At 38.8% G+C, this 24,236-nt stretch overlaps 2 protein-coding genes across 4 annotated transcripts in view; both read left to right on the forward strand.

Moving 5' to 3' along the window:
* The window catches only part of snx29 (sorting nexin 29), a 187,499-nt gene that overhangs the window by 15,994 nt on the left and 147,269 nt on the right, over positions 1 to 24,236 (forward strand). For all 3 annotated transcript variants that reach the window (XR_013279503.1, XM_077503066.1, XM_077503068.1), the window contains 3 exons: positions 142 to 205; positions 1,251 to 1,379; positions 10,814 to 10,899. Coding sequence is in view for 2 of the 3 variants with exons in the window: in XM_077503066.1 (XP_077359192.1) it covers positions 142 to 205; positions 1,251 to 1,379; positions 10,814 to 10,899 (279 nt within the window). In the remaining variant the exon portion in view is untranslated. The remainder of the gene's footprint in view (positions 1 to 141; positions 206 to 1,250; positions 1,380 to 10,813; positions 10,900 to 24,236) is intronic.
* ercc4 (excision repair cross-complementation group 4) overlaps positions 1 to 24,236 on the forward strand; it is a 221,266-nt gene that overhangs the window by 15,980 nt on the left and 181,050 nt on the right. The gene's annotated exons all lie outside the window — the stretch shown is intronic.

Genomic DNA, 24,236 nt, shown 5'->3' on the forward strand with positions numbered 1-24,236 from the left:
TTGAGTGCCAAATCACGTTTGCACCTTTTCCGAACAATAAACATTCATTCGTTTTATTAACATCACAATATACGAGTGTGAAATTTGACGCGCTTAAAAATCGGTTCCCCCCCCGCTCAACTTTTGTGGTCTGTTTTGCAGCGGAGCTGCGACAGGCCATCGTGGCCATGATGAACAGGAAGGACGAGCTGGAGGAACAAAACGGGTACGTTGCCATAAACGGACGCATTATCTGCTGCTCGCAAAGCCAAAACGTGCGAGCGCGTCGGCGCTCACATACTCGTGCGGAACAAAAAGTTATCTGATAACCTTTTGCCTTTATAATACGATGTTCTTTGTATCGAGAGCGCGAAGCATTTTGGTGCTGACTTTGCAAAAAAAAAACTGATTACATTTTGTTTTGTTACTAACAAGGCTGCGATTTACAGTAATTTAACAGCTGTCCTATATTGCCCTATATTGTTCTGTATAATAAGGAAATTTAAAAAAAAAACATTCTTTTAATGGAAAAAATGACTAAATGAAAAAAAAAATGATGAATGAAAAAGCATTCATCATAAACTAAAAGTCATACCAAAATGAAAGAATATTTATTAGAAATGACAAAAAATTCTGTGCTGTATAATAAGTAAATTAAAAAAAACATAATTTTAATGGACAAAAATGACTGTACATGATAAAAACATAATGACTGAAAAAGCATTCATAATAAACAAAAAATCATACCAAAAAAAATTATTATAAATAAAAAATATATATACTGTGCTGTATAATAAAACGAGTAAATTTAAAAAAAACGTACTTTTAATGGGGGAAAAAAATGACTCAATGAAAAAACATAAATGATGAATGAAAAAGCATTTGTAATAAACTAAAAATCATACAAAACGAAAAACATTTATCAATTAAAATAAAAATATTGTGCTGTATAATAAGTAAATTAAAAAAAAGCGCACGTTGAATGGGAAAAAAAAACATATATGATAAATGGAAAAAGCATTTATAATAAAGTAAAAAATTATACCAAAATGGAAAAACATTTAATAAATGAAAAATTATGTAGAATTAACGGGATTTTGATTCTATGTTTTTTTTTATTTTATTTTATTTTTTTAATTAACCTGGATTTCCATTTTTGCGGGTAACTTTTGGAACGTTAGACCCATCATAAACGAGGGATATATATATATATATATATATATATATATATATAAAATAATGTGGGACATGCATATGTGTGTATTTGTCAGGTCTCTTCGTAGTCTGCTGGATGGAGAAATGGAGCATTCAGCGGGTCTGAGGCAGGAGATTGAACTGCTGAAAAAAAGACTGGCTGAGTTGGAAGAGCGACACACGGCGAAGGTCCAGGCGCTGGCCAGGTAACGTTCACGAAAAAAAAAAAAAAAAAAAAAAACTATAGTCGGTCGTTCTAGTCGTTATCTCATCTGCGAGTATGTGTTCCCACAAAAATGTGTGTGGATATTCGTTACTTGAAGGAAAAATACATTTTTTTTCTGGAAGTCATGCTAACTTCCTGTCTTCCTTTTTAGCATTTGCTAACTTCCTGTTCATGCTAGGCTAGCGATGTTTTAGAAACAAAGCATGTCTTGTATTTAAATATACAGCGGATGTAATTCTTTACGGTGTGGTTAGTTTTACCAGAATGACGTACGCTACACACTTGCTAGTTGCTAATGCTACGAAAGCAAAATGGTGCATTCAGGGCACTTTCACAGTGTCGGAAACTTCGGTTTTCTTCGATAATGTTTTAAGGGGGAAATAATCGGCCATTTGGCCCGATTGTTTTGGCCGATGTTTGAAGCTCAATAATCGGCCGATTTATAATCGGCGGCCGATTAATCGGTCGGGCCCTACTTCTTAGTCCATCATAAGAAGTTAAAAATCAGTCACCTGCATTCGCCGATATTATTTTCAGTCCTTATTCCCATTAAAATATTCAATAAAATACCGCAACACTAACTAACACTAAGCAAGTTTTCTCATTATAATATTAACATTCTCGCCTCGTCATCAAGTCGGTGCCCCGTGGAAGTAAAACGAGCTTTAATGTCATTCCTTCCACTACCGTCTACCCACGTGAACCACCTTCAGGCCTTTCCTCTGCTTTTCAAACACCGTGCCCGTGATTTCAAGCGAGTGAATCACACACTCCATGTTACGTCAACCAAAGGAAGCCAGAGATCGTAGTTGCCTGGTCACAGAATCGTGTACTTTTCCTCTTCCGCTCTGTTAAGATTCACACCTCATTACGTGGTTAACAGATTTTTTTTTCTTTCTTTTAATATGAGCGTTTGCTGTACAGTTGCTCCATCTTGACGCTTTGGAATCAGTTTGGATTATAGCGCTTGGCTCTAGCGCAAATAATTCAGACTCGGAGAGTAAATAAGAAAACTTGACTCGGGGAATCTTATCGTGGTTGCAACTGGAGATGCGGCGCATATCACGTCAGCCTTGAAAACGTTCAATTTCATCAGATTGCGTCATGTTTCGTTGGAATTCGCAGCTCTAGTTAGGGCCCGAGCAGCTATCGCTGCAAGGTTTAAGAAACTTGAGTTGAGTAATTTTGTACACCGGCAGCCCATTGAAAAACAGATACAATGCTGCCATCTGCTGGCCATAGTTAGTGGGTGTTTTTTTGATTTCACAACTCATTGACCAGGCTGCGCTGCACTTGGATGTTGCGCTGACAACTGATATATATTTAAAAAAAAAGAGAAAAAAAAGTGCTCCCTGCGCACACTCTGCCAATAATGAGCGCCACTGCCCTCTAATGTAGTGGAGGTGCAATTGCACTTTATTCTATTTTTCCCGCTTTTATGTTTGAAGAGTCTGAAAACTTTGTTATATTTATTGAACATTTTATTGTACATATAGAGCAGATATATAATTTGTGATTAATCGTGACATAACTATTTAAATCATGTGATTGTGTCAGGCGGTTGCAATTTTTAAACTTAAACCCTTGATATTTATATATAATTATGTTCATTATTGATTTTTTTTTTTTTTTTTAATTAAAATGAAGAAAAATAAAGAAATTAAATAAAAGCTAGATAAAAAACAAACAAACAAGGTAGGTCAGTGTAAATCCAGCCTAATTTAATTTCATATAGTAAAGTTACTTCATACTTTCCAGGTTTGAACGAGCTACCAACCCGAGCTCAGCACTTTTAAGAGGGCGGCACATCCGCTCTTTAATACGCCATAATTTTCACATTCTTAATGGAGCGGAAATAGCAGGCGAGGTGGAGACGGCCCCCTGGCCCCGCCCCCACTCTCGCTCCTCGCTGCAGGTGAACTGGTGACATGCGATGCGCATCTCGGACTCGCAGACGCACAAATACGATTCTGTCGTCAGCGGCGAAATCTCGAGCGCCGTTTTTTTTTTTTTTTTTTTTTTTTTTCCCTCCTCAGCTGAATCTGTCGCGATCAATAGCGGCTATAAATACCACCGAAGGAGCAGCTAGCCGCTGAATAGGGCCTGGAAGCCGTCAGGACCATTCAGGGAAGGAGGCGACTGGCAGCGGTTGCGGCTGCATGTATAATTTACCGCCATCTTTTGTGGTTCTCTTTCACTAAATGTTGAAGACGGGGGGGGGGGGGGGCAGAATCTCACACTGAAAAGTCGCATCTTTTAAAGATGTTATGTGACTGTATTGCTAACTGGTTGGTATGACAATAACATTTCTTGAACAAGATGGAGAATACAGTACGAGAACGTTGGAATGGGAAAGCAATGTAAAAAAAAAATTTAAAAAATGAACCCCTGCTCGAAAGCAGACCAAACCAGTCCTAAAATATGTCAGTCGGGCTTCCTTCGCTGGAAAAAAGGTGGCGGTGATGTTAATTAAAAAGTGGGCAGCTAGGGATGGGCTTTTGGCTAAATTTCATTGACTCATGACTGGGGAAATTAATGTGTAATTAATCTGTTCACTGGAAGAGTGCCCCCCCCCCCCCCCCCCTTTTTTTTTTTTTTTTTTTTTTTTTTTTTTTTTGCTCGATTCACAAAGTCACACGATCAATGGAATTTTTAAGCCGTCAAAAATCTATTATGCCCATCTCCAGAGCCAACTATGAAAAATATCCTGAGAAACTAACCTGGTTACTGTAAAAAAAAAAAAAAAAAAAAAAAAAAAAAAAAATTACCCCAAACTCGAAATGAAACCCCCTCAGATCTGTTCTGACACTTCAACTTTCAAACCCGCACACATCATCATCATCATCATCATCAATTGGTGGAAATAAAAACAGTCTTCATTAACTCATTTTCTCCCAATAACGTGTAAATACGTTTTTTTTTGTAACGTTTCTCAGTGTCCCAAAGACGTATTTATACGTTTTTTTTGTTTTGTTTTTATGCTAGAGCATACAGAAGACTTTGATGTAGCCTCTCAACTGCAAAGAACGGTTGCAGAAATGGTAGTTATTACACAAACGGCCAGCAGGTGGCAGCAGAGCACAGGAGATCAATCAGGGCCATGTAGGAAAAAAAGCTCAATTACTTAGAATTTTGAATAGATTTGTGAAAACTGATGAAACTTAGCTCTCTTCTAATGCTAATTGCTGCAAAACGGAAAACAGAAACAGTTTTAATTTTTATATATATATATATCGTGTTTCCGCTATAGGCGAGTACACCCTTGCACTATTTATTTATTTATTTTTTTTCTTCCTTCAGAGAAATGAGCAGTAAATTGCACTCAGGAGCATTATTCAGTGACATGCATCTGTGAAGTTGCCTTTTGTTCCTGCCTTTTATTACTTCCAAATAAAAGCAGAGGCATATCCAAAGAACAGCCAATTTGCTGTGTTTATTGTGCATTAAGATGACTCAGAAGCATGGAAATAATAAAAGAAGCGTTGGGGGAAGATGCAAAAGAAAAAAAAAAAAAAACAACGCTCGAGGGGTTCGACTCAACTTTGGCAATTACTGTAGGTAGTTTGAATTCAAGATTTTTTTTTTTGGGAGCTCTTTAAAAATATGTTTCCCCTTTTTGATTAATCTTCTTTTTTTTTTTTTTTTAAACTTAAACCTCTTTACATTGCAATTTCTTATCACTCTCGTGCACGCTGTTTGTGTTTTTGTCTTCCCTCGTGTCCCAAAAAATAAAAAATAAAAAATTCTGCTAGTGTATCTTCCAAATGCAAACGTTCCTCTCGTTCATGAATCGGATTTCTCAGACACCAATTCTCTTTTATCTCGCCTCTTACTTAACTGTTGTATTTGCGAGACTGAGACGTTCAGACTTTTACTGTATTTCTGGGTCAAACTATTTCCCCCCCCCAGATGAGGACGCAGTATGTGGCTCATCCCGTATCAGCAAGCCAAGGGATACGCTTTCCAAAGTCTTCATTTGATTTTTCTCGACAGTCTCATTTTCAGACCTTTGGGATTTTTTCAATGGGCAGTGCAACGTCTAAGTGCAGCACTGCCTGGTCAATGTGCTGTGGAATCAAAAACACTCACTATGACCAGCAGATGGCAGCATTGTATCTCTTTTCAATGGGCTGAACCTACCCCCCCCAAAAAAAAGATTAGCACCTCTTATTTCATCAGGAAAAAAAAACTATTTCTATCCGTTTCTGTTTGCAGCAATTAGCATTAGAATATAGCCAAGTTTCGTCACAAATCTGTCTTAAAAGAGTGGGGAAAACCAGTTTTTCGCAACATGGCCCTGGTTGATCTCTTATAGTCTGCTGCCACCTTCTGGCTGTTTTTGTAATAACTATCATTGCTTCAAGTGTTTTCTTCAGTTCAGAGGCTGCATCAAAGCCTTCTGTATGCTATAGCATTAAAAAACAAAAAACAAAAAAAAAAAACGTATAAATACGTCTTTGGGAGCAAATTAGTTAATTTAACTTCTAATGGATTCTTTTTTTAGGAGATTCCAAATGGTAATGCCCAAATTGATTTCCCATCATCTTTGATTTTCATAATTGCTTGCTCCGTAGTTTTCATGTTACGTCTTTGACTGTAACTACTCTCCAAAGGCAAAACCCTAACGTGATAACTTAGCAGAGTCCTGTTTTTTGTTCAAATAATCAATTTTGAACACACACCAGTCAATGCAATCTTCGTCCATGTCAATGAAAATTGCACAGATTCGGACATCCATCCATCCATCCAATGATAAGTAAATAAACAAGTACAAATCTACAGTATGTTGCATTCATAAAATGAATTGAGTCTATACAACAGTGGAGATATTCTTACCAGGTTCTGGTCCAGCTAAGCGGGTCTGAATCAATCCATGCTGCCTGAGCATGAGTGTCGGCAAGAACACCGCTTGAGGCCAAGACTTAACGATGGATAAAATGGCACCTTTCCACTAATTAACGTCACACATACTCTCGTAACATATTCTGGTATAACCGCATAGCTGCATAAGAGTTGGAAATCCAAACATAGACTCTGTTGCTATGCAATAAAAGTTCTTTCAGTGAAGAACGAAGAAAGATCATTTCAGGTTTTGTGCAGTAGACACGTATGATATATTATATATATATTATTTCATTTCAGTCTTGTTTTATTAGCTTACTCTGTTCACCAAATGTTACCAATTAAAACTTTTGACTGATTTTGCAAGGCCCACAGAATATTGTGTTCAATTTCTATAAAAGCATGGAACCTACCAAAAGAAAGATTAAAGTCTTCTTTCATCAGGAAAAAAAAGTATGTTTCTATCTGTTTCCGTTTTGCAGCAATTAGCATTAGAATATGGCTAAGCTTCATCAGTTTTCACAAATCTATTTAAAATTGTAATTGAGCTTTTTTTCTCCTTTGCTCTGCTGCCATCTGCTGGCCGTTTGTGTAATAACTGCCATTACTGCAATCAGAGGCTGCAGCAAAGCCTTCTGTATGCTCTAGCTTAAAAAAAAAAAAAAAAAAACGTATAAATACGTCTTTTGGACACTTAGAACATTAAAAACAAACGTATTTACACGTTATTGGGAGCAAATGAGTAAAAAAAAAAAAAAAAAAAAAGATCATCACAATTAGGCCCGAGTCTTAACTCGTCAAGCAAAGTAGCAATAACGCCACTTTTCTATGAGCAGCTACATTTGCAATTTATGTGCATACTTCAGCTCACGCTGTGTCTTGAATCGCACAACAAGCCAGCGTTGCATCAGCACAAAACATTTCACTCTTTTTCAAGGATCAATAATTCAACAAAACGAGTTCGTTATCGGGCCACCGAAACACACACACACAAAAAAAAAAAAAAATACAACCATGGCGAGACGGCGGCGTTTTAGTATCGTTTCTTTCGATAATCATTTATTCACGGAAGGGGACGTTTGCTGTAAATAAAAGATTATCGGATCAAACGGGACAAAAAATACCGACGGGAACAAACGACAGCGCAGTATTTTAAAGTGTTGGGGCGCCATTAAATGTGTGACGCAGGCTGTCATGTTGTCAAAGTAAATGTCACGTTTTAATAGGAAATCCGCCGCGCGAGGTCTCAACGCCGCCTCCTTGATAGTTATTATGCGAAAGACGCAAATAAGGTTTGAACTATTTATTCACATAACTTGACACAACGAGAATGCATCGAGAATGACGAGACGCCAAGCCCCCATTGGGCTGCGGAGAAGCACAGAGGAACAGGGAGCAATAATCTGGCGAAACACACGCGTTTCTCAGACAGCTTCTATCAGGGGTGTCCAAACTTTTTTTGTCCTTTGAGGGCCGCACACAGAATAATCGAAGGATGCTAGGGCCATTTTGAGAACTAATAAGTCGATTAATAATGTATTAAAGTTTTGCTGGTTGAAGCGGCTGGGGAGAGGGAAGTCTGGGATTCCCTCCTAAAACTCGACCTCGGTAGAAGATGGATGGATGGACACCACGTAACGTCACATAGCATTAAACCAGCCGAAACCTGATTCTGGTTGCATCAGTACAAAACAAGACACTTGACCTCAACTTAACTCATTCACTGCCAATGACGACAATAGACGTCAAAATCCAAGCAAACAGCCAGTTTTAATTTTGGAAAAAAAGAAAAAATTTAAAATTAAAATTTTAATAAAAAAAATAATTTAGTTTTAGTTATAAGTCTTCTGACTAAATTTAATTAAAGCCTTAGTCATAACTCAGTCACCTGATTGTATTTTAGTTTTAATCCAACTTTAGTCAACAAAAATAAAGAGCAATTTTAGTCGACTAAAATTGGCTTTTGGAGGCCGAGACCCAGTTTGTGGTCTCAGTAAGACCAAGACCGATCACAAGAACGTCAACGCCCGTGTTGTAGGGTAACAGGAATCCGTTCTACGCACGATGGTAGCACTTAGCAATGAAATTGTTGTCATCGTTGTTATTCATAACAACAATTATTAACTATGAATGAAAACAATGAATAACTAAAACTTCAATTCAAATTTCTTGTCAAAATTCGCACTGGCTGTTTGCTTGGATTTTTGACGTCTATAGTCGTCATTGGCAGTGAATGAGTTAACTGGTCATGGACTCAAACTTGACCCAGGCGTGAACCCAGACTAGACCCCAAACAAACCTTCTGCATGACTCTAGTCATGACAAAAGTCTTCAGCAAATTTTTCCAATGGTCAACAGACCTAACTCTTTTACTGCCACACGTTATGAAAACAAAATAAAACAAAAAAAACTGCCATTTCGCCGATTACGAGCATTCATCAGATTCCGTCACATTTCATTGTACAGTGTTCCCTCGTTTTCCGCTGGGGTTCGGTTCCAAAAAATACCCGCAATAAATGAAATCCGCGAAGTAGTTAGCTTTATGTTTTACAACGCTTATAAATCTTTTAAGGCGCTAAAATCCCCGACCGCACAATTTATACACTTTTCTCATTGAGGCATTTACATGTTCTCACATTTCTCTCTTGTTCAAACATTGACAATGTTCAAACCTTCATAAATTTGATAAAATGGGTATATTACTGTTAAAAAAAAATATGCAAAATTGCACTTAAAAAAAATCCGCGAAAAGTGAACCGCGTTATAGCGAGGGAAGACTAATTCCATACACCAGCAGCCCATTGAAAAGAGACAATGCTGCCATCTGCTGGCCATAGTTATGTGCTGTTGCTGATTCCACAACACATTGACCAGGCAGCGCTGCACTTAGACGTTGCTCCGTCCATTGAAGAAAACAAAACAAAACAAACCCGTAGATGACGTCATTTCACGTTTATGGCAGCATACGTCGTGATTTTAATCATCGTTATTCAACGATTTTGGCAGTCAAAGAGCTCAATTATCATCATTAATTATCGGTTCCTGGAAGGATTTTGCAACCAAGGTCTTGTTCCTCGCTGGCGTTCACATCCGACTCGAGACTCATTCTCAGAAAATAAATGAGACGCATTCCAACATCTGCTTAAGCGGCCGACTCCGTTTCCTCGTGACGAGCCGAGCGGTTGCGCGTTCAAAATATAATTTAATCGGGCCGGAACAACGCCTGCGCCGCCGGCGGGTCTGATAACGGCGGCGGCGTGGACGTAAAGAGCTCGGCGGTCTCCGTGGCAGGCGGCGCCTTTTGTAGGCGGGGGGGGGGACGAGGTCTGATAAGCGGGGCAGCAAAAATCACCCGTGGAGAATTAGGGGGAAAAAAGGGGGGGGGGGTAGTGGAGCAAGACAAAGGCGGTTAAATTTAACTGGCAAGGGCATAAAGCCTCCATCCAACTCTGATCGATTCCAACCTCAAGTCAATCATGTTCGGCCTCTTCCAACTTGTGAAGAGACTCCCTCCCTCCCTCTCTCTCTCTCTTTCTTTCTCACTTTTGCGTCCGCGTCCTCGACCCAAAACAAACGTCCGCCTCTGCGCCGCCACTTTTGGAACCGATGACTTTCATTTGCTCACTCGACACAGAACTCGAATATAAAGTTGCACTTAAGAATTCAGCATTGATATCGATGTTTTTTAATTTTTTTTATTTTTTGGTTGTTTTTTTTTGGCCCCCGATACCGATTCGTATCGGCCGATGCAGATACCGTACCGCAGGGGTAGGGGTGTTAAAAAAAATCGATTCGGCGATATATCGCGATACTACATCGTGCGATTCTCGAATCGATTCAATAAAAAAAATAAATAATAATAATTATTTATTTTTATTTTTTTTAAAGAGCTCAGAATTGTTCATTCGGTAGTCTTACCGATTCAACGTCTTATCATTGCCTTTTTTTTTTTTTTTTTTTTTTTTTGTGTGTGTCAATCGATTTTTAAACTTCCATTTTTAATGGAAAAATATTCAACAAAACGTCTGACTTCGGGTTAGGATTCACACCTTGAGCATGGAAGAATGTTATATGAACGGAACATTAAGCCTTAATATTTTATTTTAATGCTGTTCAAACATGAAACAGATTACAACCTCTATAAGACTGAAATTTCAGATAAATAAATAATACATTTTCATATAAATCTTACACTCTACAACCTTACTGAATAGTATTTTCTAAATTTGAATGAAAAAAAATCGCAACAATCGACTTATAAATTCGTATCGGGATTAATCGGTATCTAATCGAATCGTGACCTGTGAATCGTGATACGAATCGAATCGTCAGGTACTAGGCAATTCACACCCCTACGCAGGGGTGTCCAAACTTTTTCATTTGAGGGCCACATTCGACATTCTGGTCTCTAATGGATTTCCAGTACGAATATTAGGCAGGGGAAAACGTACAAATCACCTCCATACCGCGCCCACCACCTTTTTTTGTTTTATTTATTTTTTTTATTATTAGCCGTTATTGGTTATGTGATATCTGTGTGTGTGTGTGTGTGCGTTTGTCTTGTTTGTGCAGGGAGAATGAGGTCCTGAAGGTCCAGTTGAAGAAGTATGTGGGGGCGGTGCAGATGCTGAAGAGAGACGGGAGCCAGGGCAATGACGGTAAAACACACACACACGCGCGCGGGTTTGCCCGCCCATATTTGTGATCTCAAAACAGAGGTGTCATGAATCCATATCGGTTCGGATGCGTTTCTTTCTCAAGGGCTCAAGTGTGCAACTTCGTCTTTTCACGGCGAGCCTCTTTATTTATTGATGCACGTTTTGGGAGGGGTGACGATAACTTTTTGACTGTTTGCCACTGCCGTAGGGCGCAGATGTGTTGTTGGACGTAATCGGCGCTCTGTGTAAATACGGGGGAGGGGGGGGGAGGGGGAGATAAGCCGCCGCTGTTTGAGAGGCAAATAAAACGAACTCGGCAGATTACAGAGGGGCATAATAATGGATAATTGCATTTTTGTGGGGGGTGGTATTTGTCCCGCAGAAACTGATAGGTAAACAGAAATGTAAAATAACCACAATGGAGATTATTTGGAGCTAAGTGTTTGTTTGTTTTTTGTATTACTTTTGATTAATTCTGACAGAATGTCGGCATAATTGTCGTCATTTTTTTTTTGTAGCTGTTTTGTTGACGGTGTGTTGATTTATGCCAAAGCCGAGCTGGTGCTTTTCTCAGAACTTGTTGTAAAAACGGATGTCACAGTGCTTAATTGCTTACCAGACAAATTTACTGAGCAAATATTGTATGAAATGACAATTTTGAGCACACACATGATGGATGAAGATTAACGCTTGTCCTTGCGAAGTGTTTACCATTTGAAAATAGTTTATTAAATTTATTTTTTTTAACTCATTCACTCGCCACCATTTTCACATTTCGCAATCCCGTTCGCTCCCCGGCTGTTTTACTGGATTTTGACTGATTTTGCAAGGCCCACAGAATATTGTGTTCAATTGCTATAACAACATGGAAGCTACCAAAAGAAAGATTAAAATCTCTTCTTTCATCAGGAAAAAAAAAGTATGTTTCTATCTGTTTCCGTTTTGCAGCAATTAGCATTAGAAGAGAGCTAAGTTTCATCAGTTTTCACAAATCTATTTAAAATTGGAAGTAATTAAGCTTTTTTTCTAGATGGCCCTGGTTGATCTCCTTTGCTCTGCTGCCACCTGCTGGCCGTTTGTGTAATAACTACCATTTCTGCAACCGTTCTTTGCAGTTGAGAGGCTGCATCAAAGCCTTCTGTATGCTCTAGCATAAAAACAAAAACGTATAAATACGTCTTTGGGACACTTAGAACATAAAAAAAAAATTATACGTTATTGGGAGTAAATGAGTTAATTGCTTCCGATCAACTTGTCACTTTGGCCATATGAGCAGCTGGAACAAAATATCACTTTATGCGTTCAGGTACGCTCGGCTCTTTTTTCAGTTTGGTCGAGAGCCGACTTTTTGGACGAGTTCTGAGACGTAAAATTCTCGAATTTTGTGGTTGAAAACCGATTTGGTTGAGAGCGGAAGCGTTCCAATCGGATTTTGTGATGCGGCGTCTCCGTTTGTGGGCATCGGTTTTGCACCTTTTCCCCCCCCCCCTCTTGTTTTGACTCCGCCCTTTCCTCTCTCTTCGTCTTCCCTCTCGACAGGCGTAGCAATTTCCTCTCCGCGGCGGGCGCCGAAATGATTTCATCCTCCGTCTTCGCCCGCTAATGATGCGCCTCTTTCTTTCCGACGTTTGATGTTGACTACTGGTTCGAAGAGGAGGAAGTATGAGGAAATTGAAGGAAGGGAAGGTGGGGGGGGGGTGAATAGAAAAATGAATTGATAGACAAATGGCTGTTTTTTTTTTTGTTTTTTTTATGTGCTGTCAGCATGCTTCCCTCTGATCAGACCCTCTCTCTAATGATAGCGCTCGTGGACGTATTCTCAAATGCTCGCTAGGCGCCGTCAGCGCCGCTGACATCCCCCGCTAAAGAGGTTTCTCCTTTACCGCCGCTGTGACGGACTGATCGTTAATCGTTTCCTGCAGGATGCCGTCGCACGAGTTCCCTTTTCTTCTTTCCTTTATGTGAAAGTGTCTTTGAGGTGCTTATATCAGGTGCTTCTTAATTATTTTCTGTCATGCCCCAATATTAACACATTCACTGCCAGCCCAGAAAAAACTACATCATTTGACGTCTTTTGCCGTCAATGGCACACTGCCAGCCCAGAAAAAACTACATCATTTGACGTCTTTTGCCGTCAATGGCAGTGAATGAGTTAAGAAAACATCTCGCGCCCCCGACCACCCCCCCCACCCCAACGCGACTATAAATAGTATCATTTGTCTATAAAATTGTTATAAGCACACCTCTGCATAACACTGTATCCGTATTAACGTATAAGAGAATAAAAATAAATAAATAAATAAATACGGACCAACTGTAACGGAAAAGATTTAAAGTGCATCTGAAATTCAAAAATAACATTAAATCCTTAATTAAATTATAAACATTTTTTTGACTGACTATTTCAAACCATATGAAACAGAAAAATAAAATTACATAAAATCAATAAATAATAATACATTCAAACTGATTACCAACATTAACTCAGGAGCACAATATTAAAAAAATAAAAAATGTAACCTGCAAAACAAAAATATATAAAATAATTTGTTGATTTTTTTTTTTTTTTTTTTTTTTTTGCTGTGTGCAAAGCGCACATGCTCAGTGCAAACAAAACCCCTACACCACCAATGCCCCCTACGCACACTCTGCCAATAATGAGAGCGCCACTGCCCCCTAATGTAGTGGAGGTGTAATTGCACTTTATTCTAGGACTTGTAAAAAAAAAATAAAAAAATCAAAAAATCAAAATAAAAAATCAAAATAAAAAAGCATGTTCCCCGAGGTCAAACGCGCGGGCGGGGGAGTTTGCAGCTCCGACTCTTGTCCTTTAAAGCCAGCACTTAAAAAAAAAAAAAAAAAAAAAAAAAAAAAAACATACATTGAAAAAATGGCTGCAATTGGGAATATAAGTCATAAATATGAAACACTGTGATTCCACCAAAAGAGGTTGTTCATCCCCAAAAGACTAAGGTAACTTTCTGTCATCTAAATTGGAGCTTCTCCAATTTTTAGAACGATTGACCGCAATTGTTTTTGGGCCGACATCTGTGGTCGCTTTTGATGGAATATACGAAAGGGTGACGACGGTTTAACTTGAAATAAGAGCACTGTTGTCTGTAGTCGACTGCTGCAGAGATGCTCGGTCAAGATTAGAATTAAGGACATTGATTGGGTAAGAAGTTTTTTTTTCCGCATCTCGCTGCCGTCTTCTCGGTAATAATGCTTTTCGTTCTCCCAGGGGAGCTGCAATGGCCTCCTGGTTGAGCGTTTGCCGTTGTTGAATGAATTATTTACCCAAAAGATGGATTCTCCACGGAGACGGTCCTCGCATCGGCGGGAATGGGTGCCCGAAAAAGATGGCCGACCCCTGCGAGCAGCCTGCCTTGGTTGTAAAATGAAAAAGATTGGACTGCCAGCTCCAGGCCAGGGTTCGAGCGTTATTAGCTTGTTCGGTGCTAACGGGGCTCTCGGGAGAAACTTACAAGGAGATCAACGAGGGGTCAAAGGCCACTAATTCCCTCGTTTCCATTTTCAGGTTACGATCCAGTTCATGTCTATTTGATGCCGTTTCTATCACGTGGCCCGTTATTCTGTTAACGGTTTGTTCTTCAAGAAATGTTGGAGTCAACTAAGGCGCATTCAGCTGTTTGGTTATTTATTTATTTATTTATTTATTTTTTAACCATCTCAATACTTGTAAGGGAGGCCAAAAAGGAAAGAGTTACCGTATTTCTGACGTAGGCTGAGCGTGTTATTGATGTTTATGGAATGATAGTGTGCTTTAAGGATGATTGCCATATTCTTGACGAGAGGACAAACTAGGGTACGGACAAATAGAGATGGAGAAACTGCCAACTCTGGATAATATAGATTATTTATTATTATTATTATTATTATTATTATTATTATTATTATTAACTCATTTGCTCCCAATAACATGTAAATACGTTTTTATGTTTTAAGTGTCCCAAAGACGTATTTATACGTTTTTGTTTTTTTTTGTTTTTTTTTAATGCTAGAGCATACAGAAGGCTTTGATGCAGCCTCTCAATTGCAAAGAACGGTTGCAGAAATGGTAGTTATTACACAAACGGCCAGCAGGTGGCAGCAGAGCAAAGGAGATCATCCAGGGCCATGTAGAAAAAAAGCTCAATTACTTACAATTTTAAATTGATTTGTGAAAACTGATGAAACTTGGGTCTATTTTAATGTTAATTGCTGTAAAACGGAAACAGATAGAAACATACTTTTTTTTTCCTGATGAAAGAAGAGACTTTAATCTTTCTTTTGGTAGGTTTCCTGCTTTTATAGCAATCGAACACAATATTCTGTGGGCCTTGCAAAATCAGTCAAAATCCAGTAAAACAGCTGCGAGCGAACGGGATTGCGAAATGTGAAAATGGCGGCGAGTGAATGAGTTAATTGTAGCTGAATACATTTCATCTGGATTGTTCCCATCAGGACTAAATACGCACTCGAGGCCACCCTCGACTTTGCCTGTCAATGTGTACGTGTTTAATTTGACCATAAATAAGCGAGCGGCGGACAGGAGCTTCATCATCTGCAATAAGGAAATGCATTACATGGCTGTTAAAACCCAAACAAGGTTAAATCTCTGGCCCTTGCTCCCTTTTTTTTTTTTTTTTGCTCCCGCCGACAGCCACCGGCCTAATGAGCGAATGAGAAGCATTTATCACTGCCGCCTGTCCTTAATAGGCGTGCCGAGCTTATTCATGACACGCGTAGCTCTGCATTTTTATTGTCCCTCGCCGTGCTTAGCTTTGCCCTTGTAAGGTCCCGGGCGAGGTCAGGCCGACTGTGTTAACTCTGCCACTCGTGCGTTCGCGCTCGCGTGTAAATTCCGGTGTTGTTTTTTTTACACGTGGGAGCCCTCTGTGAATATAAATTGATAAGCGAAGGTGTGTTTGCATGTTAATTAAAACTTAATTCCTTTAAATTGCTTTTTGGAGGCTGTCGGTGTGTGTGTGGGGGGTGTTTGTTCATGACTTTTAAACAGGGGTGGTGGCGTGCCTTCAGGGGGTCAGCGGTGGAAAAGCAGGTCACGGCGGCGAAGGGGGAGTAATTATCGGGCAATGTGTGCGGGCACGCTTCTTATCAGGGCAAAAGTGCGTGTTCATGTACGCAAGTTGAGTTCACTTGCTTAGTCTCTTGTGTGAGTGTAGGTGAGACGAGCCGACCCCCCCCCCCCCCCCCCCCCCCCCGAATTAACTCATTCACTCGCCGCCATTTTGACATTTCGCAATCCCGTTCGCTCCCGGCTGTTTTACTGGATTTTGACCGATTTTGCAAGGCCCACAGAATATTGTGTTCAATTGCTATAAAAGCATCAAAAGAAAGATTAAAGTCTCTTCTTTCATCAGGAAAAAAAAGTATGTTTCTATCTGTTTCCGTTTTGCAGCAATTAGCATTAGAAGAGAGCTAAGTTTTATCAGTTTTCACAAATCTATTCAAAATTGTAAGTAATTTAACTTTTTTTCTACATGGCCCTGGTTGATCTCTTATACTCTGCTGCCACCTGGTGGCCGTTTGTGTAATAACTACCATTTCTGCAACCGTTCTTTGCAGTTGAGAGGCTGCATCAAAGCCTTCTGTATGCTCTAGCATAAAACAAAAACAAAAAAACGTATAAATACGTCTTTGGAACACTTAGAACATTAAAAAAAACGTATTTACACGTTATTGGGAGCAAATGAATTAATTTACGGGGGAAACTGTATTAAAAGTATCGATTCATGGTTTTATGAATCGATATTGGGCTATGAAAAGGAATATCGATATCGATATATCGATATTTTAGACACAGCCCTATTTAAGACCAGTGGGTGGTCACCACGTGTTCCAAGTTGGAGGCTACTTTGGAAAAAAATCCTCTCATGCCCCAACAGGAGGAAAAAAAAAAAAAAAAAAGACAAAGCTTTTATCTTCATAGCATAAAAAAAACAAAAAAACGTATAAATACGTCTTTGGGACACTTAGAACATTTAAAAAAAACGTATTTACACGTTATTGGGAGCAAATGAGTTAACATCAAATGGCTTCAAATAACTTTGTGTTGCTGGAGTTGATATCCGAAGTATTCCACTGCTTGTCTTGAAGCTTAGCAACGGATTGGTTGGAATTGCAAATGAAGTCGAGAGAGAGAACTGCTTCAAATTTGATGAAAGGTCGCGGGGAAGACCTGTTGCTGTTGCGGCTCCATATCCACCTTCAACGTTGCCTCTGGCTGTTTTTGAATTTGCGCTAATACACACCCGCACAGCCACACTCGCCTCCGGGCCATGACCGGACCTGGCGCTCAAAGTAACCGCAGGCTTAAAGTCGCCGCGTTGCTGCCACGGAAGTCCAACTTTTTGGAGGAACGCGGCGTTGTGAAATCAGCATAACGCGGTATGACGTTACAATCCGTCTTCCTGGTCCGCCTCGCATCCTTATCTCCCGAGCGATTTTACATCCGCTCGCCGTCCCGCCGGCCTTCCAAGCCGCCGTCGTCGAACGCGCTTCGTCAAGAGTCCGGGCATCGGCGTTCATTTCCTGCATGGCCGCCCACGCCGGCGATAACGCGCCTCTTAGCAACGCGGGGCGGCCGAGAGAGCATTAAACACTCCCGTGTTTGCCAGGTAGGGGATGTCGGGTTTGTTGGACCGGCCTTTGGCGGACTCGGACACGTGTTGGGTTACGGCGGTGGCGCTTTGAAGTGGCGTGATGGAGTGTTGGAGGCAAAAGTGCTGAGCGACATGATGTCCCTCACACGGATAAACAAAATTGTTGGGAGTATTTGTCGATGTTGCTGCTTGCAGATATTTTTTCTGGTTTGACAAGTTCAGTCGTGTCATATGCAGGACCTTATTTGGATCTCAGTAGAAGTCGATAATCAATTAGCGTATTTTCACGACTATAAGGCGCACCCAAAAAGCCTTCAATTTTTTTCAAAAGCTGACCATGCGCCTCATAATCCAGCGCGCCTTATATATGGATCAATATTGAGCCGCAACAGGTCTCCTGCACGAACGGTGATCCCGCCATCTTGGATCGCTAGCTAATGCTAATACTTGACCTCAGAGAAAAATAATAAAACAGCGGTTTATTCATTTGGGGAGTGAATGGAGTTGTCAGAAAGCTGGTTTGTAATCTATTAATCAAGTTTGACTGACCTATCGGACTGTTTTGTTGACATTCCCTTTAGCGCAGCACCATCTCATGGATGCATAACGTAACCCCAGCCTCTACTGTAGCGCCTTATATATGGAAAAAGTTTTAAAATATGTCAGTCATTGAAGGAAAAAAAAAAGTATATTTCTGTTTCTGTTTTGTAGCAATTAGCATTAGAATCTAGCTAAGTTTCATCATTATTCACAAATCTGTTTAGAATTGTGGGGAAATCAGTTTGTTTTCAACATGGCCCTGGCTGATCTCTTATACTCTGCTGCCACCTGCTGGCCGTTTTTGTAATTACTACCATTTCTTCACCCCATTCTCTGCAGTTGAGAGGCTGCATCAAAGCCTTCCGTATGCTCTAGCATAAAATAACATAAAAAAAACATTTAAACGTAAAACATTTAAAATAGAACATATTTATACGTTTTTGGGAGCAAATGAGTTAATGTTGAAAATACATGTGCTAGCCCGTTTTCTCTTTGACACATTATTGGTTTCGTGATTTAGTGAACACTGCATGTCAGGAATAATCTCTTACAAACAAGAATTTCAAATTCCATTTTCTCCAGTTTCAAGTATTTGTTTGTCAAAGTGTTTGAATGGTTCCAAAAATTAACTGATCTATATCATACTACAGGCAATATAGTTGTTTTGTTATCCAACTGGGGGAGGCAAACAACCACTTGTCAAAGGTTTTATTCACAATTTTTGATGTCAAATTCAATTGTTGACGTAGTTTGAGGGCAAAGACAAATGCGAAAATATCGGAAAGTTACGACCGTCTGCTGAGCCACGATTATTGAATGACATATTAAAAAAGAAAAAACGTGGAAAGATTGCGAACCAACCCACACTAATGCAGTCGTAAAGTTCGACAAAGAACTTCTTGCCCGTGAATGTAAAACAATCACATGAAAAAAACAGTAACAAAAAAAAAAAAAAAAAGAAAAACCTTTTTCACTCATATTAGCAATACATTTCAGTTTCGAGGCTCTTCTTCACTGAAGTCATAATTTTTCCTGTCATGCTGGTGATATATTGGACAAGCATGTGGCAGTGATCTGTTTTGATTGATGGGTCTGCTTCATTATTGATGTTTTTTTTTTTTTTTTTTTTTTTTTCCCCCCCCGCTCTCGTTCTTTTTGGTGCACTGCTGGAGGTGAGATATAAATATTGAGAGCCATGCGACTGATAATGATCCACTTATATTTGGAACATTTTGGAGCCAAAGTGCAGAAAGCCAAAAGAGCAATCTGCCGTTGCATCATCATCCTCTTATTAAACCTTTCATGAGACCCCACAGCTGAGCTTCGTGCACGTGCGTCATCGTGACATCGTGCCTCATTTCCACCCCCTATTTTAAGCCGCGAATGGACGCGGACGCTTCCTTAATTATTACGCATTTGCATATAGAAGCGCCGTTTGGACCTCGCGCTATTTAGAAGGCAGCGATTAGATTAACAGCAAACGTGCAAGTGCAACAAAATGTTTTTCTTTTACAGAGCGGATGAAGAAAGTGCCCAATTCATACGCTTGATTATTTTTAATGCGGTTTGCCTTTCTAAATTGAAAGTCCAAATTGCAGTTGAACCATATGTTCCAGTGTATTTTGTTATTATTATTATTATTATTATTTTATTATTAACTCATTCACCAGCCATTTTCATGTTCTATTGCTATCAAAACATGGAACCTACCAAAAAAAATGTCTCTTCTTTCATCAGAGAGAAAAAAATAAAAATAAAAAATATGGTATATTTTTTATGTTTTTATGTTTTGTAGCAATTTGCATTAGAATTAGCTAAGTTTCATCATTATTCACAAACCTGTTGAAAATACTGGGGAAAAAGCTTGTTGCAACATGGACCTGGTTGATCTCTTATACTCTGCTGCCACCTGCTGGACATTTTTTTTTTTTTTTTTGGAATAAGTACCATCGCTTTAAGTGACCGCTTCAGGTCAGAAACTGCATCAAAGCCTTCATACAAAAACTCTAGCATACAAAAAAACTAAAAAAAACAACGTATAAATACGTTTTTGGGAGTGAATGAGTTAACTCCACAAAATATCTCATAAGGGTGAAAGCAAAAGTACCGATGTGTTTCGATGTAACAGTAGAGCGGCCTCAGCTGCGTTATGGCGCATCCGAGAACTTAACAAAATAAAAGCGTCAACGTAGCGAAAAGGAGTCACGATAACACAATCTAGCAGTAATAAATTAAATGATACTGCAAATATTTGTGGGGATTGGCGTTAGTTGTATTTTACATTTTTAAAATGTGCAGAAAATCACAAGTTACTTATTGTTTAGAATGACATAGCCCTTAATATGAAAAGAACACATCGATCGTTTCTGGTTCCTATGCAGTAAAAATTTGTCATTTTACAATGCACATCCTATTTCACTTAACAAAATAAAAGCATCAGCGAATGCATATATTTGTGGGGACTGTTGTATTTTACAGTTTTAAAAATGTGCATAATTTCACAAGTTACTTCACGTAAAAAATTAGGCAGCTCCTAATATCAAAAGAAAAACGCACTGAGCTGTCACCATTGTCTTACAAATGCAATTATGCAATATGTTGTAGTCACACAAAAATGACCAAAACAAATCAGTCTCACTTTGGTTTGGTTTGACAGTACAGTACATATTATTTTTTTACAACTTTTTTTAAAATTTTTTTTTATGTTTTTTTTTAAATTTTATTTATTTATTTACTTTACTTGTTATGAAATAACTCTCCCAATGAATTTTTAAAGCATTTTTGTTATTGAATTGTTGTGAAATTACTCTTATCAATGACTAAAAAATAAATCGTATTTAGATTGGGGGGGGGGGAATTGTACATTTTATTGTAAATTTAGATATAAATTGAGATATAAAATTTGCGATTAATGCGCGATTAATCGTCAGTTAATTATTGAAGTCACGCGATTAATTACGATTAAAAATTTTAAATCAACTGCACCCCATCAAATTTCAAAATGGAATCTACCAAGCTAGCAAGAAATCGTTTCCTAGGAGCAGCACAGGAAAAAAAAAAAAAAAAAAAAAAATCTTCCCCGTCGAGAGTCAAACCTCTGAGTGGTATCGACACGTCACCTCCTGACAGGGCGAGAGGGAAGCGGCGAGGGATTTACCGCAAAGAGGAGCCGATAATGAGCCGCGCCACTCCAGTTTCTTATTCTAACAAGCTTCTCATCTTGGCTCCGGAGAGCTCTTTAGTTCTGGTCAAATACCTGCGCTGAGGAAATGAGGGAGAGGCCTCTCGCAGGGTCTTGTTTTGAAGGACAATCCTGTCAGCCAATGGAATTTTTATTCAATTTCTATTGAATATTTTGAGTTTTGGCCACTTAAATTCATCAATTGTCATTATTTATTTATTTTTTTTAGGACTGCTCCATTATGGAAAAAAATAAATAAACAAATCACGATTGTTTTGGTAATAATTGAAATCACGATTATTCAAACAATTATTTTTTTTTTTGGTACAAAACAAAAAAATGTTTAAACAATGTATTTTGAATCACTATAATTATGTAAGTTCCTTTTGGACCAAAGAAGATTTATTTAAATTAGTCATTTAAAAAATGATAATAAATACATCTATACATGTAAACAAAACAACTTAAAATTAGTCTCAATTTATGCCGATTTTTTTTTTTTAAATTGCAATTGTATTCCGATGAATTGCACAGCCCTGTTGCTGAGCACTTTTTTTTTTTTTTTTTTTTGCATGCCAAATTAAAATGTTAAAGGTGCATTGTGGAACTTGTCACTTTTTATTTATTTATTTTTTATTTTATTTTATTTTTTTTTTAACTCATGACTGCCACCTCTGGCCCAAAGCATAACTGCAGCCTCTGTGTCAAGCTCATGCAAGGCGCCGCTCCACTCCGCCGCCAACTTTGTATTCATCGCTGCAAAATTCAACTATCAAACCGAGACTGAAATGTCTTATTGATCTTGTTATGAGAATTATTTACCATGCAAGTGCAGAATTTATAAGATTATTAATCTTGCTTTAAGATTGTCATGTATTTCTTACTTAGTTTGTAAATCCTAATATGAGTTAATTTTCATGCCTAATAAGCTACAATGCTCTGAGAGTGGATGTTAACGATGTGGTGCTTCCCCAGTCAGAAGCTCTTCTGCTTCCGTTTCCTTTCATCGCAAATGAAAGCAAATCCTGCAAATTAGCATCTTTCATATGCTCACGATACTGCGCACGCGACGCCCACAAACATTTATTTTTCTGGCAAAAACCAGACAGATTTTTTCCCAGCATAATCAAGAAAACTCACTTGAAGGGATTTCACTTGGCGAGTAAAACATTTCTCCACTTTCTCCCAAAACAGAGTGAATCCTACTGCGCACGATTCCAACTCAACGAAATGCTTGTTTTATAAAAGTCCGTTTGGAGTTTGGATCAAAAGTGTTTTTTTGTTTTTTGTTTTTTTTTTCTTCTCCACAGCAATCCATAGCTGAAATATTTAAAACTGGCGCTGAGTCTCTCTGTCTGATGCTGCCGCTCGCTTCGCTCCGTTCCACTCTTTACGTTTTGTTCCTCTTTATTTCCACCTTTGCTGTCCCTTCGTCTCCCATCTCCGCTCTGCCGCTGCCTGTGTTTGCATTAATGAAGGACCCTAATGCAAAGTGGACGTGGAGTTAGAAATAAGGAGCTGCCATGTATATTTGATTGCTTTACCGACCTTTGACCATACAAAGAAGGCATCCGCTGCTGCTGATATCAGACTTTTGTGGATGTGCTGCTGCGTCTTGGTTGTCACATTTAAAAAAAAAAAAAAAAAAAAAAAGCGAATTGTTCAAAATCCAAAACAGTTTTTCCCATTATAATCAATGTAAATAATTTTAATTCGTTCCATGTCTTAAAAAAAAAAACTTTTTCCAAGTTTTTTTTTTTTATTTTACACCATAAACTGCACTGTATACTGCTTACAATAAATAAAAAAGGGTATGAATATTCACTGTTTTATTTTAATAGAAGACATCCGATCTAAAATGCTGAAAAAAAACAAAATGCACTTGCTTTCTTTCTGCACGGAACGTTGGGACGATGGGTGAGTTCCGGGGGGAGGTTTTGTTAGGATGAAAGAGGAGTTAGCCTGTTAGCTTCCAGCTGAGTGAGAAGTTGCTGTTAAGACCTGAAAAGCTGGCGTTTTATTGACATCAGCTTCTCAGGTCTTAACTCTTTGACTGCCAAACGTTATGCAAAAAAACCCCAACGGTGCCAGCGGATTTGGAGCATTTTCACTCATCTTTCAAAGTAAACAGAATATTGTGCGGTATGATGACATAAATATGGCGGATACCATATGAAAGATTAGATTCCATTCTTTCATGAGAAAAAGAAGTATGTTTCTACCTGATTCCGTTCTTTAGTAATCACCATTTGAAATTAGGTCATTGGAGTGACATAAGGGAAAATACAAAAATATCAAGAGTAAAACAAGCTTTTTGTGAAAAGATAATTTTTTTTGCACAACAGTGACTTTGACACTAATATGTTTTTGTTTAGTGACAAGGTAGTGCAGCACAAGACGTTGCGCTGCCCATTGAGAGAGAAAAAAATAAACGTAAATTAGCGTTTTTGGCAGTATTTATTAGGATTTTAGAGTACGTCATTAAACGTTTTTGGCGGTCAAAGAGTTAACAGCAACAGAACCATGATTAGGAGCTCATATACGATGCAAAACTAAAAAAATGCGTAAATACCAATGAACAGGTCTGCTCCGAACGAACTTTGAACACGAATGTGCAACGGAGGAAGCATTCGAGTTAGCTCGGCTCCCGAGTGAGTCGCGTTCAGGTACGCTCGGCTTTTTCTGCGAAACCATGTTAGGATGAGTTTGGTATGGAAGAACTTGACTTCAAAGTCTGTAGTCTTCCCAGAAGATTGTTGTTATCTGTCATTGTTGCAGCCGGGTTGTCCTGATTTTATACTTAGTCCAGTGAATCTGTTGTTCATATGCCAGTGACAAGACAGCTAATCTGATTCACTTTTTTGTTTTCTGGAGAGCGTCTACTTAACGCGCTCCAGCGTGTCAAAACAACTGCAGGGGTCATGTCGCGACTGTTCGCAGTCTTCCTCCTCGTGTCTAGCGCTGGGAGCTGAGTTGCTGATTAGGCGTTA

This window comes from Festucalex cinctus, chromosome 17, assembly GCF_051991245.1.
Source record: "Festucalex cinctus isolate MCC-2025b chromosome 17, RoL_Fcin_1.0, whole genome shotgun sequence".
Classification (NCBI taxonomy): domain Eukaryota; kingdom Metazoa; phylum Chordata; class Actinopteri; order Syngnathiformes; family Syngnathidae; genus Festucalex; species Festucalex cinctus.